We start from the raw sequence: 14,852 nt of genomic DNA on the forward strand, positions 1-14,852 counted from the left end.
TAAACTTAAAGCAGGTAGAAGCAAACCAATCCTCAAAACTATTTGGTAATTAGAAATTGCTGTCAACTCAGCTTCTGCTCAGCTACTGCAGTGCATAGTTAATTTTTTTTTAAAAGCAAAAGTGATGTTGGTGTACCTGCTTATTGTGAGATTTTGATCAGCTCTGGCCCATCTTGAGCTGATACAAGCAGAGTGTAATCCTTTTGTCCGCAACGAAAGGATAAGCAGGTATTGTGCTACATGCTAATTGTTTTATTTCTCATCTATACCGAGAACACACAAACCTACATGTTGCCTCTGTGAGAGCAGAGAAGCAACTCACTCTCCAACAAAGAAACGACAGAACAGTGAAAAACAGGAAACCAGTGTACGTCACATCCAGTCTCCCATTCCCGTGGGAATCCAACAGTAACTCTGACTGTGGAATGTAAACAATGTCTTGTGACAAGCAGTTTTGCTGCTCAGTGAGGGAAATAGAAACCAACACTTATGACTACCCCACGTGTCCAAAGGGGTTAATTCATGTTAACGTAGTCAAAAGCTGAGGCAAGCCTATTGGGCTTTGATCCCCACTGACTTAGTATCAATTGTATTGATACATAACCCTTTCAGAAAAGTACAGGAATCATCTTGGTTTCCCCATTACAAGAGATGCATGGGTTAAAGTGTTTATTCATATTCATTAAGAATTCCAAATCACTAGTATTTACTGTGAAATAACATTAATGGGAAGCAATTCATAAATTGAATCAGTTATACAAAGTGTATCTATACAGTAACTAAGCAAAACAACCCTCAAAAAACAAAACAATTGTTCCAGTTACAAAGTTCCCCCCTGTGAATTAACATTTACAAAACAAAGTGTTGGTTTGTCTTCTAGTAGCGGCAATATCCAAACATGTTAGCACCTGTTATGGGCCTTTCTCCCTCAGCTGAAAAAAAGAGTACAAATACAGTGTTTCCTCCACTTACTCAGAGAAACAAATAAAACTGCCTATAATATATGCCCAAACTGCAAGTAGCTCTGATCTCTTGACATAATTGTCCATAGCTTTCATTCTTGTGTTTATGGAATGAGGCACCTCATTTTGGAGTAAGTTCCTGTGATGTGTACAACTAGCAAGATTGCTGTTTTTTTCACAATGTTGGTATTAACCTAGAGCTATGTACAGTGGTGTGTTTTCCAATTTTCACAGAACCTAAAAGCCACTGTAGAATTGCCAGAAGTTACATCACCCACCCACCTTCAAATTGCAGAGATTTGTTCCTCTGCAGTTCCTTTACTAACGTAAAGCACTACTGTATTGCCATGGGGAATGCAAGCACTTCACTTTGTTTGGTGAATCCTTGAGGACAGCACAAGTCAGGAAATGGAACATACCATTCTGCACATAACACCCATCTGCATCACATGAGGCCTTAAGATCCATAGTTTGCTTCATCAAATGCCTTTCTGGCTCGTTTCAGTTCTTCATTCATTGTTAACAAGTCTTTCACACGAGCAAATTTCCGTGGGTCTTTACGGATCAGGAAGACAATATCTTCAACCTGTACTCGACCTTGCCGTCCAATTGACATTGCTTTGTGGGTCTATTGGTATGAAAGAATTGATCATTGTCACATACATTCTAAGAGAGGTTCAGTACCTGTACCATGGATTTGACCATGTGTTCTCTTGAATGTTTGGATTTCTTACCTTGCAGCAACCTGTATCATGAAATGAATTGTAGTAAAGGTAAAGGTAAAGGTACCCCTGCCCGTACGGGCCAGTCGTGTCCGACTCTAGGGTTGTGCGCTCATCTCACTTAAGAGGCCGGGGGCCAGCGCTGTCCGGAGACACTTCCGGGTCACGTGGCCAGCGTGACAAAGCTGCTCTGGCGAGCCAGCACCAGCGCAACACACGGAAACGCCGTTTACCTTCCCACTATAAAGCGGTACCAATTTATCTACTTGCACTTAGGGGTTCTTTCGAACTGCTAGGTGGGCAGGAGCTGGGACCAAAAGACGGGAGCTCACCCCGCTGCGGGGATTCGAACCGCCGACCATGTGATCGGCAAGCCCTGAGCACTGAGGTTTTACCCACAGCGCCACCCGCATCCCTATGAATTGTAGTAAACAGCACTAAAACACAGCCCTCATTATGCTTGTAGCATTCTTCATTTAAAGTGGGCTGATCAATAGTTGCCTTATATATGTCTTCCCCCAAGGCTCTGCTCTCTGGTTTTCAAGTAACAAACAGCATCAAAAACAAAGCTCATATCTCACAGCATCTCCTTCACCCAATTTGTAATCTCATACAAGCAAACAAGAAATACCTACCATTTCTGTGATGAATTCTATAACCAAGTCTTCAAGAATATCCACTGACTCTGTGTAAGGATTCTGATCATCTCCAAATCCATACATCATACATCTTACTGTAAAATGAACAAACGCCCACAGTGAGATATGGAATGGAAGCACTCTAGAAAACTTAAGACCTATTCACTATGTTTCTCAATAAGTGTGACTCAGCAGTCATAGTCTTCCAAATTGTTCAAGCAAGCAGAAGCCTACATCTAAGCTCAGCTAATTTTTAAGATGCAAATATTCCCCACTTAGAAGTATAGGCTGGATAATATAGGGCTCTTAAATCAAAACACTGTCACCCTGTTGATGGCAGTATGCATACTTTTAAGACAATGCCCAATCAGGTGTTTTTTTCAATGGAACCTTGATGCTAAGAACTGCAGAAAGTATGTGTAACTCCAATGAAAAGTTGCATGTCCAATTATTGATCCCAAATGAACAATACTAGTCAGCAGATCTCTATTTTGTTCTGGTTATATTTAAGAAAGCTTAGACTGTTTTGCCAAGTATACTTCAGTGCAACTGGATACTGTCCAAATTAGTAGTTGTGTGGATACTGCATTACTGCAGAAAAATGATGTTCCCTTGAAGGAAGTCTTCAAGGAAATGGCATGTTACTGTAGCACTGAAGTATTTAGAACCCGAATTGAGGGCATTCAGCACAAGGCCTTTCTTCCCTTACCCTGAAGGCAGGGGAATGATAGGCTAATGCATGGGTGTCCAAACTTTTTTCAAAGAGGGACCGGATTAAACCGACCGGCAGACCGAATTAGGTATTAGAAATTTCAGCTCCAGTCGTCTGAGCTGATATGGATCATCTTCCTTTGAGCCCAGCAGAGCATTAAAACAACAAAGTGCACAACGGAAGGATGAGGCAGGTATGATGCTACATTGCTATGCTTTATTACTAAGCTATGCAGAGAGCAAAGAAATATACATCTTGTCTCTATGAGAAGCAGAGAGCAACTCAACAGTGGAAAACAAAGAACAAAGGAAACAGGAAACCAGTAAAGTCACATCCTGTCTCCCTTTCCCATGAGAATCCAACAGTATCTGGGCTGTGGAATGTAAACATAGTCCTGTGACTTGCAAGCAGCTGCTCAGTGAGAAACAGAAACTAACGTCAGGCCCCTGGAAGGGACTTTGGACATGCCTGGGCTAATGTGTGCTTCCTAACAGCCACAGAAGAATGCAGCAACAAGGTCAACAAATACAGATGAAGCATTCTAAATCAAAATCTGAGGGAGAGTTCACAGGTACATGTTAATCTCTAGAAAACATCAAGATCAAGTGTTGGAGCATGTATGCATGAAATAATAATTTCAGATTAAATGCTTTTTATTCTACATCACATAATTTCACACAACACATTTTAATGGAAATGGTTCACATATTCATCTATGAATCAAGTGACATCAAATGGCATGCAAAAATGTGTGAACCAGCCCTTAATCTCAAGATGGGCATGACATGAGAGGGTTTCTACTTCTATTTATCCTCCAGTCTTTTCTGGAATTTAACTGTGATAACAATACTCAAAAAGCAGTTTATGGAGGTGGGAAAGGGGTCCTTTAGAAAGTAGGAAAACGTGAAGAGGTTAAACCTTATAAGAGCATGAAACACAGGAAGCTGTTTTACACCAAGTAAGATCTTTTAGCTCAGTATTGTCTACACCATGGGTGGGGAACCTGTGGCCCTTCAGTTGTTGGGAGTCTAAATCCCATCAGCCCCAGCCAGCATGATCAGTGGAGCCCCAACTTACATTCCTTGGAGAACAGCCTTTTCCTTTTCCCCTGTGCACCATCTGGGCCTCCTCCAGCCTCCTCAGTATCTTCTTCAAACTAAAAGGGGGGCGGGAGAATCCCAAACAAGAATGCAAGAGAATAATAATAATTTATTATTTATACCCCGCCCATCTGGCTGGGTTTGCCCAGCCACTCTGGGCGGCTTCCAACAGAATATTAAAATACAATAGTCTATTAAACATTAAACGCTTCCCTAAATTATAAATTATAAACGAGGTTAGATTCCCATATTTGATTTAAGAACTGAATGACAGAACAGCGAACCTCTGAACACTTCTTAATTTGGCAACATCCAACAATCCAAGAAAAAGCGGCAAGGAAGGGGAAAGTAAAGGCTTAGCGGGTATCAGATTGCAGCCGCAGCCCCCTGCCCTCCCCCTCCCCCCGAAGCCAGCAAGCACCTTCTCCAGACTCCCACCCCGGCCTTTCCTACTCACAGGAGGGTCCTCTTCTTCGTCCGCCATGACTGCAGCAGCCACCTTCCCTTCCAGGCTTCCGCCGGGATAGCAAGTCGCGTTGTTATTGGTCGCGTCAACAGGCACTCCTGAGCATGCTCTCTCGGAGCTAATGAAGCTGTAGACCTTGCCCTTTTCCAGTCCCTTCTTTCCGTAGCTCTGAGGAACGCGAAATGGGAGTGGGTGGGGGTTACAAAGCTAGCAGCACGCGTGCGCAGTAGGAGCGACTGAAGTCCCTCGCCGCCTTCGGAAATGGATATGCTGATAACCCCGTTCAAAGCGCACGAGGAGTTTGTTTCCTGGGGCAAGATGGGCAGGGTGTTGGCTAAAGCTGAAACATATTAAATAACCAATTCCCGCCCTTTGTGAGTAGCAACGGACGGTGCAAACAAGGAGCCTCGTGGCAGCTTAAAGATGAACAGGTTTGCAGCAGCACAAGTTTAGAGTCCACTTCATCAGTACATTCAGTATTCAAACCCCATATGCTACAATAAATCGGCTAGTCCTTAATGTGCCACAAGACTGTTATCTGTGGTGTCTTTGTAACTTCTGTTTGCTCTCGAATATACAGATTTGAGTAGGAAGGAATAAAAAATGCAGTGCTGGTAATATAAGTAAAAAAAACCTGCTCTTTTCCCCTTATGGGGTACCCAAGAGCCCATATAGAGTCCTTTTGTAGCGTCTCTATCAGTAGGAGAAAATAACAGAGACCAACCAGAGAATATTGAGAAGCAAAGCAGCTAGTAAGCCTGATCTTTATTAACTGTTGCAACGGTGCTCCCCCACACACAGGAGAGAGGAGGAGGACCCAGAGCCATGCGTTCAAACCCCAATGGACATTTTAAATGGCCCACCCTAGAGTCCAAGACCACCCCCAGAAACAGCATACATACATCACAGAAAAGGCGGTCTACAACAGAAATCTGAGTGCGTTGTTTATCTCCTGTCTGGCAAGTTACCTGATTGCATTACCTGGGTTTTGGCTACTTTTGTTATTATAACTACTTAATTTCTGAATCTAGGTCACAGGTCACAGGCTCACACCCTGTTCATATCTTGAATGTGCCCTTAAGACAGGATTTGTGAGGACAGGATTTGTGAGGAAATACAATGGGGAGGTTTCCCACTTTCACCTTGCAGAGAAATATTTGAGGTCAATTTGTTTGGGACCTAATCTGTGGGGTTTCAGACATGTGGTTTATATATACAGTTATGAACATTTTTTTTTTAATATATGACCTTAAAATTCTTATAACAGATGGTCCTGAAGCAGCTCTCCAATGCAACAGCAGCTCCTTACTGTTTCCATTCCAGGATGCTGCTTGCCAGCTAGCAACCAAACCACAAGCATTAAGCATTTATTGACATCAGTTTGCTATAGTGTGAGAGAGATGCGTCCTCAGACCTCAGTTTCTTGTTAAGCTCAAGAAGAGAGAATGGTGTCTTGCCCCACCACTGGGGCTAAATCAGCATAGCAAAAGTAGGGTGATTTATGTAAGCATTTGTCAGGAGTAACTGGGGAGCAGCCACTCTGCTTATCTTAATTTTTTATGTAAATATTTATGCCACTGGGCTCATTTCCTTCCCTCCTGCACAATCATGTATCAAAATACTTGCCAACTGAGGGTAACACTTCATGAAGGGGACACTAGTCCGGTCAATTTAAGATTGTAATAAATCTGTGACATAATTAAAATGCAGTGGCAGCTGGGCCATTTAACATGTGGCGAGATAAAGCCACATACAGTGGTGCTTCGCAAGACGAAAAAACCGCTAGACGAAGAGACTCGCGGAACAGATTATTTTCGTCTTGCGAGATAAAGCCACATACAGTGGTGCCTCGCAAGACGAAAATAATCTGTTCCGTGAGTCTCTTCTTCTAGCGGTTTTTTCGTCTTGCGAAGCACGGCTATTAGTGGCTTAGCAGATTAGCGCTATTAGCGGCTTAGCAGTTATTAGTGGCTTAGAAAAAGGGGGGGGAGGGAAAAAACTCGCAAGACTCGCAAGACGTTTTCGTCTTGCGAAGCAAGCCCATAGGGAAATTCGTCTTGCGAAGCGCCTCGAAAAACGGAAAACCCTTTCGTCTAGCGGGTTTTTCGTCTTGCGAGGCATTCGTCTTGCGGGGCACCACTGTAAATGCTTGAACAGTGTTGGCGATCAACTGCAGAGTTGAACTTGCACTCAGTTGTGAGCTGATCCATGCCTGTTAGGGTTCCATTATATGCTCTCATTAAGTTTCTCTATCTGGACTAAAGAGAAACACATAGTGCTTCTAAGCATAGACCTTTGCTTCTAAAGCTCTGGTCCAATCAGTCAAGGGTGAGAAAATATGTACACTGTGAAATAATTAGCTGAAGCTGTATAAATAACTTAAATAGCATTTATTATACACAAATTATTCACAAGGCTTGGAAAAAAGAGAAGTGTACAGAGCAATAAATCTTGTCTCTTTTATTGGAAGAACAATGAAGACGAGTCATTAAGATTTGGGAATGAAGTATCATCAAGTGGACAGGGGAAGATTTCCAGTAATGTGTGCTATAAAGCATCTCAGCACATGGATTCCAAAGCAATACAAAGAACTGTAGAAACAATGAGAAAATGTTATTTGATGAGAGTGGATCATTTGCATTACATGTGCAGTTCTATTTCTGACTGGGTAAGAACCCCTTTTCAAGTTTTACCTGACAGGAAAGAGTTGAGGAAAGCACACTTGTGTCTTTTTGTTAACAAAATCTTGAATCTGTATCACATTTCTTGTCATCACTCCTTTTGATGCTTTGTCAATTTTAGTTAATACAATCTGCAAAAACAACAACACACACCCAATATTTTAAACATTGTAGAGCAACTCTCAAAGAAGTCTTGAATTCTTGGTAAAGTCTTTCAAATTTAGCTCTCAGATTAGGTAAGTATGCTAACATTGTTGATGAGTCTTTTTACTCTACAAAACAATTTTAAAAAACCCAAATTGTGTATTTTGTTCTCTTCCAACTTTTCCTCACTCCAGCTTTATACTTATGGAGACTTATGTGCGAGGGGAAAAAAACAGGTTTTCATATCTTCCTTAAGAAAAAGAAAGGGATAAGGCTTAGTGGGAACATTTTAAGAGTCAATGGATCAGACTAATAACTTAGTACTGTATATTTATTTATTTCAATATTTATGTCTTCTTTCAATTTCTAAATCTACAAGACAAATATATTTCATTTCTAAAAGTGAACAGAGATCTCCATATCTTGTTAATCTTCCAGTATAATGTTTTGGATTACTATTTTATGTTGGATCCAGAGGATCTATGTTAGGGCTAAGCAACCTGGTTAGGACTGAGGGCAAGGTCAGAAACCTTTATATTTTCAAATTCACCTTCACAAACATGAAAGCTAAAACAGTATATAGTATTTAAACAACAGCTAGGAATCTAGGATTCTAACAAGTATCAATGCACACATAGTGAAACTTGGGGTGTTAATAGCATACCTTCAGTACATGATAAAGATGCTTCAGTTTTTAATCACCTATGATCATAATTCATAAAAATCTTGCCTGTGTTATTATTTTTTCAACACAGGCTTTTAAAACCTCTTAGTCAAGTCTAATAGTTTCTACTTGCAAGTCATTTTTCAAACCATTATTCAACTGATAATAATAAAAAGGGACACTAATATTAACTGGACAAATGTATAAGTTTGGCGGAATGGTGAATGGCATCCAGTGTTGTCCATGCACCTGCACTAATGACTTCCTCTTCCTTTCCTTCCTCCTGGAGCCTCCAAACATGCCAAAAACCTGAACTGGGGACCCTGATGAGCAGATTGGAGGGGTGTCACACGGGGCTACAGGAAAGAGGAAAAAAGAAAAGAAGCCCCATTGCACCTGCAGAAGTCTGCTTACACGGCAATGAATAGTTCCTCGTTTCTGCTACATGCCTTTTTAGTCCTCCTAGTTCAATATATTGACTGCTGACTGCCTTCATTTTTAAACAAAAATCACAACTCACAACATAAGGGATCCCAAATTCTTCCAACATTTCTACAGCAACTTTGTCCATTTCCTGAATTCCGACCAGGCCGTCCACTAATAAGAATGTCCGTTTTAGACTAGAAAACAAAACCACAGCTCACAACTGTGCTTTGCAGCAATATATATTCTTTACCTGCAAATCCTAAATCTAGCCCAGGCAACAATTATACAAGCAACAATGTGGTCATCCTTTTCTACCTGCTAGGATGATACAGATGACCACACTACCGTTGGGTGAATGAGCTTATTCTGGGGCAGGCAATCAGTAGGCATCACGACAATTTTGGGTGACCTCTTTTTGCACAGGGCTTTGTGGAAAGTTTTGCAAGTGCCTCCAATCAGCGGTGCATTTGGCCAAGTTGGGGGTTTACCTGCCCTACACCTGATGCATATAAAACAGCCTCATGGGCCAAATGGGAAGGCTCAGTGGGCCCGATTAGACTTGAAGGCCAGAGGTTCCCCACCACTGCTATAAAGAATATTGCAAGACTATGACTGTGACTGGCTCAAGTTTAAATAGACACTGCATCTAAAAGCTATTTCACATGCTTTAGTTAGTCTAAGACACTTCCCCATATTGTTATAAAATGGGATGTTTTTAAAATAATATTGTTTAATCTAAATTATTTCCCCACATAATCCTGTAGAAAAGACTGAAGTGAAATTTCAAGCTGTTATCTTACTTTGCACGGTGATTTAAATAAGGCTCCACCATCTCTGCAAAATCTTTGGGTGATCTGTAACCATAGCCTGGCATATCCACTAAAGTAAATAAATTCCCCACTTTGAAGAAATTCAGTTTCTTAGTGTGGCCCTGGAGAAAAAAAATGGGAGGGTTAGGGTTCTTTGGTCGTTTGTTTCATCTTATTCCAAAACTGCAAAACTGGGTTGGTTTCTCAGTTAAGATGATGAAATGCCACTGCTCCTCATTTGGCCAGTCTCTGACATGAAAGCATATGTATCATCGGATGGCTGTGGGAGATTGCTGTTCATACAGAGTACCGTATTTTTGCTCTATAAGACGCATTTTCCCCCCTCCAAAAATTAAGGGGAAATGTGTGTGCATCTTATGGAGCGAATGCAGGCTCCATGGCTTCAGCGAAAGCAATGCGAAGCCTCCAAAGCGCAGCGGGAGCGCTCCCGCCGCACTCCAGAGGCTTTGCATTGCTTTCACTGAAGCCTGGAGAGCAAGAGGGATTGGTGCGCACTGACCCCTCTCACTCTCCTGGCTTCAGGGATGGACGCCCAAAGCCTCCGGAGGCTTCGCGTTGCTTTCGCTGAAGCCAGGAGAGCAAGAGATATCGGTGCGCACTGATCCCTCTTGCTCTCCTGGCTTCGCTTCGCTGGAGAGGCACTGCGCAGCTTTCCCTCTCTGCGCAGCGCCCCTTCAGCGAAGCGGGAGGAGAAATGGAAGGGGCTCCGCTTCTCCTGCCACTTTGCTGAAGGGGCACTGAGCAGAGAGGGAGAGATTTTTTTTTCTTGTTCTCGCCCTCTAAAACTAATTGTGTCTTATGGTCGGGTGCGTCCTATAGAGCGAAAAATACGGTATATAGCACAATTTCTCAACACCTGATCATCCAACAAGAGAGTAGAGATCCAAGAGCACCTGGGACAGCAGCCACATTTCTGATACAGAAATACTAATTTCAAACTCACTGTGCTTGGGGAGACATGAAAGCTCTGTCCGAGTACGTAACTTCTCAGTTCTCTCCTTCCAAGCTGGATCCTTTCTACCAGTTACAAACAATGTCACAATAAATGTCACAGAACAGAGGGCTGTATCTGACTAGTCCATTTATTTCAATGCGTCTGCTCTGAGATGCAACCCAGAAACAGCCTGCTTTTAGTTGGGCTCAATTAAATTCCAAAGTCAATGTAATAAAATCTCTGAATGCTACTTACTGGATTTTTGGAAACTCTGACTTCAACATCAGGGGACAATGAAAACAGAGCCTTTATTAAGGAGGATTTTCCAACATTGCTTCTTCCTAAAAAGCAAACCTGTGGGAAGAAGTTACAATTATTTCACATTTATCTTTCTCATCCAATGACGAGTATTAAAGCAAGGAGTCGTACATCTATTCTCTCTGTTGTTACCCTGACCACAGTGCACAGTTCAACAGATAGGCCCAGTTACAGCAAATAATACATTTCTCCAGAAAATATGGATTTCTTGCTACAACTCAATTCTCTTTTGGATTAAATAACTCTCAAGATCTACGAAATGTGAGGACAACTAAAAGAAAAGGGAGTCCCCAGAGTCCTCAGTTCTTCATGGACAAGATTTTAGCAGTCCCATTTAGGAGAATTAGTATGAGGAATGCATGCCACTTTGAAAGGTTCCTTGGCTTTTCCAGAAGCTTGCATCTACAGAGGAATAATGTGGGAAAGCAACCTGAAATTCTGCTACTGGAATTATGAAATTAGGAAAGTTGCATTTATTTGGCTTGTCAACTTTACAGACCAAGTTTAAACATGCTTACTTGAAAGGAAATGCCTGGTGTCAACAGAATGTATTTCTTAATAAATACACTTAGGACTGCAGCTTGTTCCCCAATTCTGAAACTAGCAGGACAATAGTGAATATTCATTGATTTTGATGGTATTCATTTTCCCAAGTATGCTTAGGATTACTTAAACAGAAATGATTTACACATATTTGGATGCACCTTATATTCTGATGTGTTCCACCTCCCCCTTTTTTAAAATGGTACTTTTTCATTTCTTAGCACAGGCACATAGGGGAAGCAGTGAGAGTAAATAAGATTAATGTATGTACAGTGGTACCTCAGGTTAAGAACTTAATTCGTTCTGGAGGTCTGTTCTTAACCTGAAACTGTTTTTAACCTGAAGCACCACTTTAGCTAATGGAGCCTCCCGCTGCCGCCGCACTGCCGAAGCACAATTTCTGTTCTCATCCTGAAGCAAAGTTCTTAACCCAAGGTACTATTTCTGGGTTAGCAGAGTCTGTAACTTGAAGGGTCTGTAACCTGAAGCGTATGTAACCCGAGGTACCACTGTAATGCAAAAGGATGGGGAATAAAGGATGGACCTGGGGATTACAAGGAAGAACAGGGTGCTGTATTGAGTGAAACTCCCTATTTGGAAGGCTGCTCAAATTCCCCCTAGCTTTAAGGCTAAATCCAGAAGCATGTATCTACACCTGACCACAGCTTGTACCCCCAAGTAGAGCTTTCTCTTCAGGTTTTGTTACAGAAAAATCATAGTCACACCCCATAGTCAAATTCAACTGGACTTAACTGTCCAGGGGTCCTTACCTTTTTACCTTTTACATAACACCTCATTTAAAAGATACTAATTTTCCACACATAGTGACCTAGCATGGCTAGACAGTTATCAGTTATATTTTGTTGGAAGCTGACAAGAGTGTCTGGGGCAACCCAGTCAGATGGGCATATTATTATTATTATTATTATTTAATTAACATCATTGCCACTGCAAACTTGCTGCTTTGGGCAAACAGCTGCATGTACAAAATTCTCCATCATAAGGACCAGAAACTTTGCTTTGACAACTGAATTCAAGGCCATATTCTGCAATCAAAGCAAAGTACATTTATACAACCCATAGCTTTAGCAACTCCCCTTCCTCTCTCCCCCACCCCATGACACTTCAAACAATGCAATTCTGGCTACATTTGTTTTCCTTTCCCATAAGCACTCACATGGCAACTGAAGTTGCTCCTAAGGATAAAAATTGCATTTCATCGACCTCACCTCAGGCTGTGACAATTGGGGAGCGTGATCCATCCGGACAGCTGAAGTGAAATAATCAATGGGGTGCCACCGTGTTGAAATGAAAAACGCCTCTGCTTTGTTGATTTCATTGTGGTTAGGATTGAAAATCTGGAAGGATGACGTGTCCACGCTAGAGGTCAGGTATCTTGCTATTTCTTGGAGAGGGAATGCGACTCCAGTGAACTGTTTTTCGTTTAATTGCAAGACTTCTGAAAACGAAGCATGCTTTATGGGGCTGCTTCTGGTTGCGAGATGTCTCCTCAGCAGGTAGCTAATTGTTAGAAGTCTTCTTGGTTTTGCTTTCTGGAGCACCATTGTGCCTGGATTTTCAACAGCCACACAATCAACTCAGGTCCTTTATATTTTTAAAAACAAAAACTTCTGTTGTGGGTTCTTAAGTTCTGACTGCTGTTTTAAAGAGAAATAAGAGGAGGATTTAAGTTATTGTAGCAATTGCCAAAAACACCACCAACAACATACAAATGCAAATTCATCCCTCAGTGCATTAAACCACTGCTTTCCTTCAAGACTTTCAGCACAGGTGCCAGACAGAACAATATACAGTGGTACCTCAGGTTAAGTACTTAATTCATTCCGGAGGTCCGTTCTTTACCTGAAACTGTTCTTAACCTGAAGCACCACTTTAGCTCATGGGGCCTCCTGCTGCTGCCGTGCCGCCAGAGCATGATTTCTGTTCTTATCCTGAAGCAAAGTTCTTAACCTGAAGCACTATTTCTGGGTTAGCGGAGTCTGTAACCTGAAGCGTATGTAACCTGAAGCATACCGTATGTAACCCAAGGTACCACTGTACACATAGTGCAATCCTCCACATTTCTGCTCAAAACTAAAAATGCAATCTTTTGCATATGTGTTCAGAAGTAACTCCCTCCAAGTTCAGCTGCACTTATTCCCAGGTACATGGGACTACACCCTAAGAAGAAAATTGATATAGAAACAGGGCCAGCACTGGAAAATTAAAGATTCCATACGCCCCACCCCCCATCAAAAATCCACAAATTGGTGAGAGACAACATTTTCATGGATGCCCATTAAAACTTACATGTAAAGTTGACATGCATATCAATATGTATTTTTTATAACACATATATTTTCAACTGCTGATTTTATTTATACTTTGGGTGGGGAGGGAAATAGGTCAGCTTGCTTTTAACTTCAGACTTTTATTGCTAACTGTAATGTATATTTTATGTAAACCACTTAAGAGCTGGAATGAACTCCCTTGGAAGATGGGCTCTCCTTCCTTGGGAGATTTTTAATAAAATAATAATAATAATAATAATAATAATAATAATAATAATAATAATAATTTATACCCCACCCATCTGGCTGGGTTTCCCCAGCTACTCTGGGCGGCTTCCAACAAAATATTAAAATACAATAATCTGTTAAACATTAAAAGCTTCCCTAAACAGGGTTGCCTTCAAATGTCTTCTAAAAGTCTGGTAGTTTAAGCAGAGGTTGGACAGCCATCTGCCATAGATACTTTTGTTGTGATTCCTGCAATGCAGGAGGTTGGTATAGATGACTCTTGGGGTCCTTTCCACCTCTACGTTTCTACTATTTTGTTTCCGCAATTAGGCAATACGGAGTACAAAATTCTGTTCATCTAATAAATAAAAAGGGGCCATTTCAAGCCAATGGAGAAAGAAGCCATCGGTTGAAACCGATCATTTACCTGCTGACTCCAAAGTTGGCACCCATTCGCCATAGCTGTCAATGTTTCCCTTTTTTTAAGGGAAATTCCCTTATTCCGAATAGGATTCCTCGCAAGAAAAGGGAAAAGCTGACAGCTATGCCATTCGCTCCAGTGGCGCATCTTCCAAAATGAGTGCTCACCCGCCAACCCGACAGCAGCCATAGGAAGCTGCGCCCGAAGACTCACGCTTTTTTCTCCGCACGGGAGAGTCTGAATACCTAAAGTCACAACTGCTGCCTCCCCCACTTACCTGGGTATATAAGCCCCACTGATTTCAGCAGGACTCACTTCCAGGCAGACATGCTTCGTTAGAGCTTGCAATCTACGCCAGGGAGCGCAGCGCATCCGCCGGGGTCTTTAACCCGGAAGCCAGGACGATCGCTCCGCCTCCTTCCCGGTCTAAAGAACCGCAGCTAGTTAAGTCACTTGTAGGGTAAGCTCCTCTGAGTTGTTTGTAGGTCTGCCGTTCGTCTGCTGCTTGCAACGGGGCGAGGAGTCAATGCAAGGCTGCTTTGCAAGCGCGGCAACGAAGTCAAACGCTCAGCGTCAGGGCTGCTCCCTTCGCTTTTAGGAGTGATCACTGCCGACCAGATCGGCGATCGCAAGGCAATCCGATCGCTGCGGCTTCAAAACTCTTTTTTAAATAGCTCACCCTTTCCACAGAGTCAGAATGCCTGCATTTGCTCCTACTTGGTGCCTGCGTGTATTGAGAAAGGGAGGGAAGCAAGACGAGGCAATGCTGCCA

The 14,852-nt window shown here is 42.1% G+C and overlaps 2 protein-coding genes across 4 annotated transcripts; both read right to left on the minus strand.

The window, feature by feature from the left end:
- Positions 1-630: 630 nt before the first annotated feature.
- Positions 631-4,748, minus strand: TAF13 (TATA-box binding protein associated factor 13). The gene is made up of 5 exons (XM_079974251.1): positions 4,592-4,748; positions 4,112-4,190; positions 2,320-2,417; positions 1,382-1,590; positions 631-932 (listed from the first exon to the last, which is right to left on the minus strand). The coding sequence occupies exons 1-4, from the start codon at positions 4,616-4,618 to the stop codon at positions 1,420-1,422; spliced, it is 375 nt and encodes a 124-aa protein (XP_079830377.1). The 5' UTR covers positions 4,619-4,748; the 3' UTR covers positions 631-932; positions 1,382-1,419.
- Positions 4,749-6,975: 2,227 nt separating this feature from the next.
- On the minus strand, positions 6,976-14,497 carry GTPBP8 (GTP binding protein 8). 3 transcript variants are annotated; one of them, XM_079974131.1, is made up of 7 exons: positions 14,396-14,497; positions 12,370-12,798; positions 10,535-10,633; positions 9,316-9,446; positions 8,610-8,709; positions 7,294-7,412; positions 6,976-7,191 (listed from the first exon to the last, which is right to left on the minus strand). In XM_079974131.1, the coding sequence occupies exons 2-7, from the start codon at positions 12,703-12,705 to the stop codon at positions 7,113-7,115; spliced, it is 864 nt and encodes a 287-aa protein (XP_079830257.1). In that variant the 5' UTR covers positions 12,706-12,798; positions 14,396-14,497; the 3' UTR covers positions 6,976-7,112. The 3 variants fall into 3 exon arrangements, with proteins under 3 accessions (XP_079830257.1, XP_079830256.1, XP_079830258.1); XM_079974130.1 differs by having other exon boundaries at positions 14,358-14,469; XM_079974132.1 differs by lacking the exon at positions 6,976-7,191 and adding an exon at positions 8,339-8,445 and having other exon boundaries at positions 14,358-14,469.
- Between the last annotated feature and the right edge of the window lie 355 nt (positions 14,498-14,852).

This window comes from Podarcis cretensis (genome assembly GCF_951804945.1).
Source record: "Podarcis cretensis genome assembly, chromosome: 4".
NCBI lineage: Eukaryota > Metazoa > Chordata > Lepidosauria > Squamata > Lacertidae > Podarcis > Podarcis cretensis.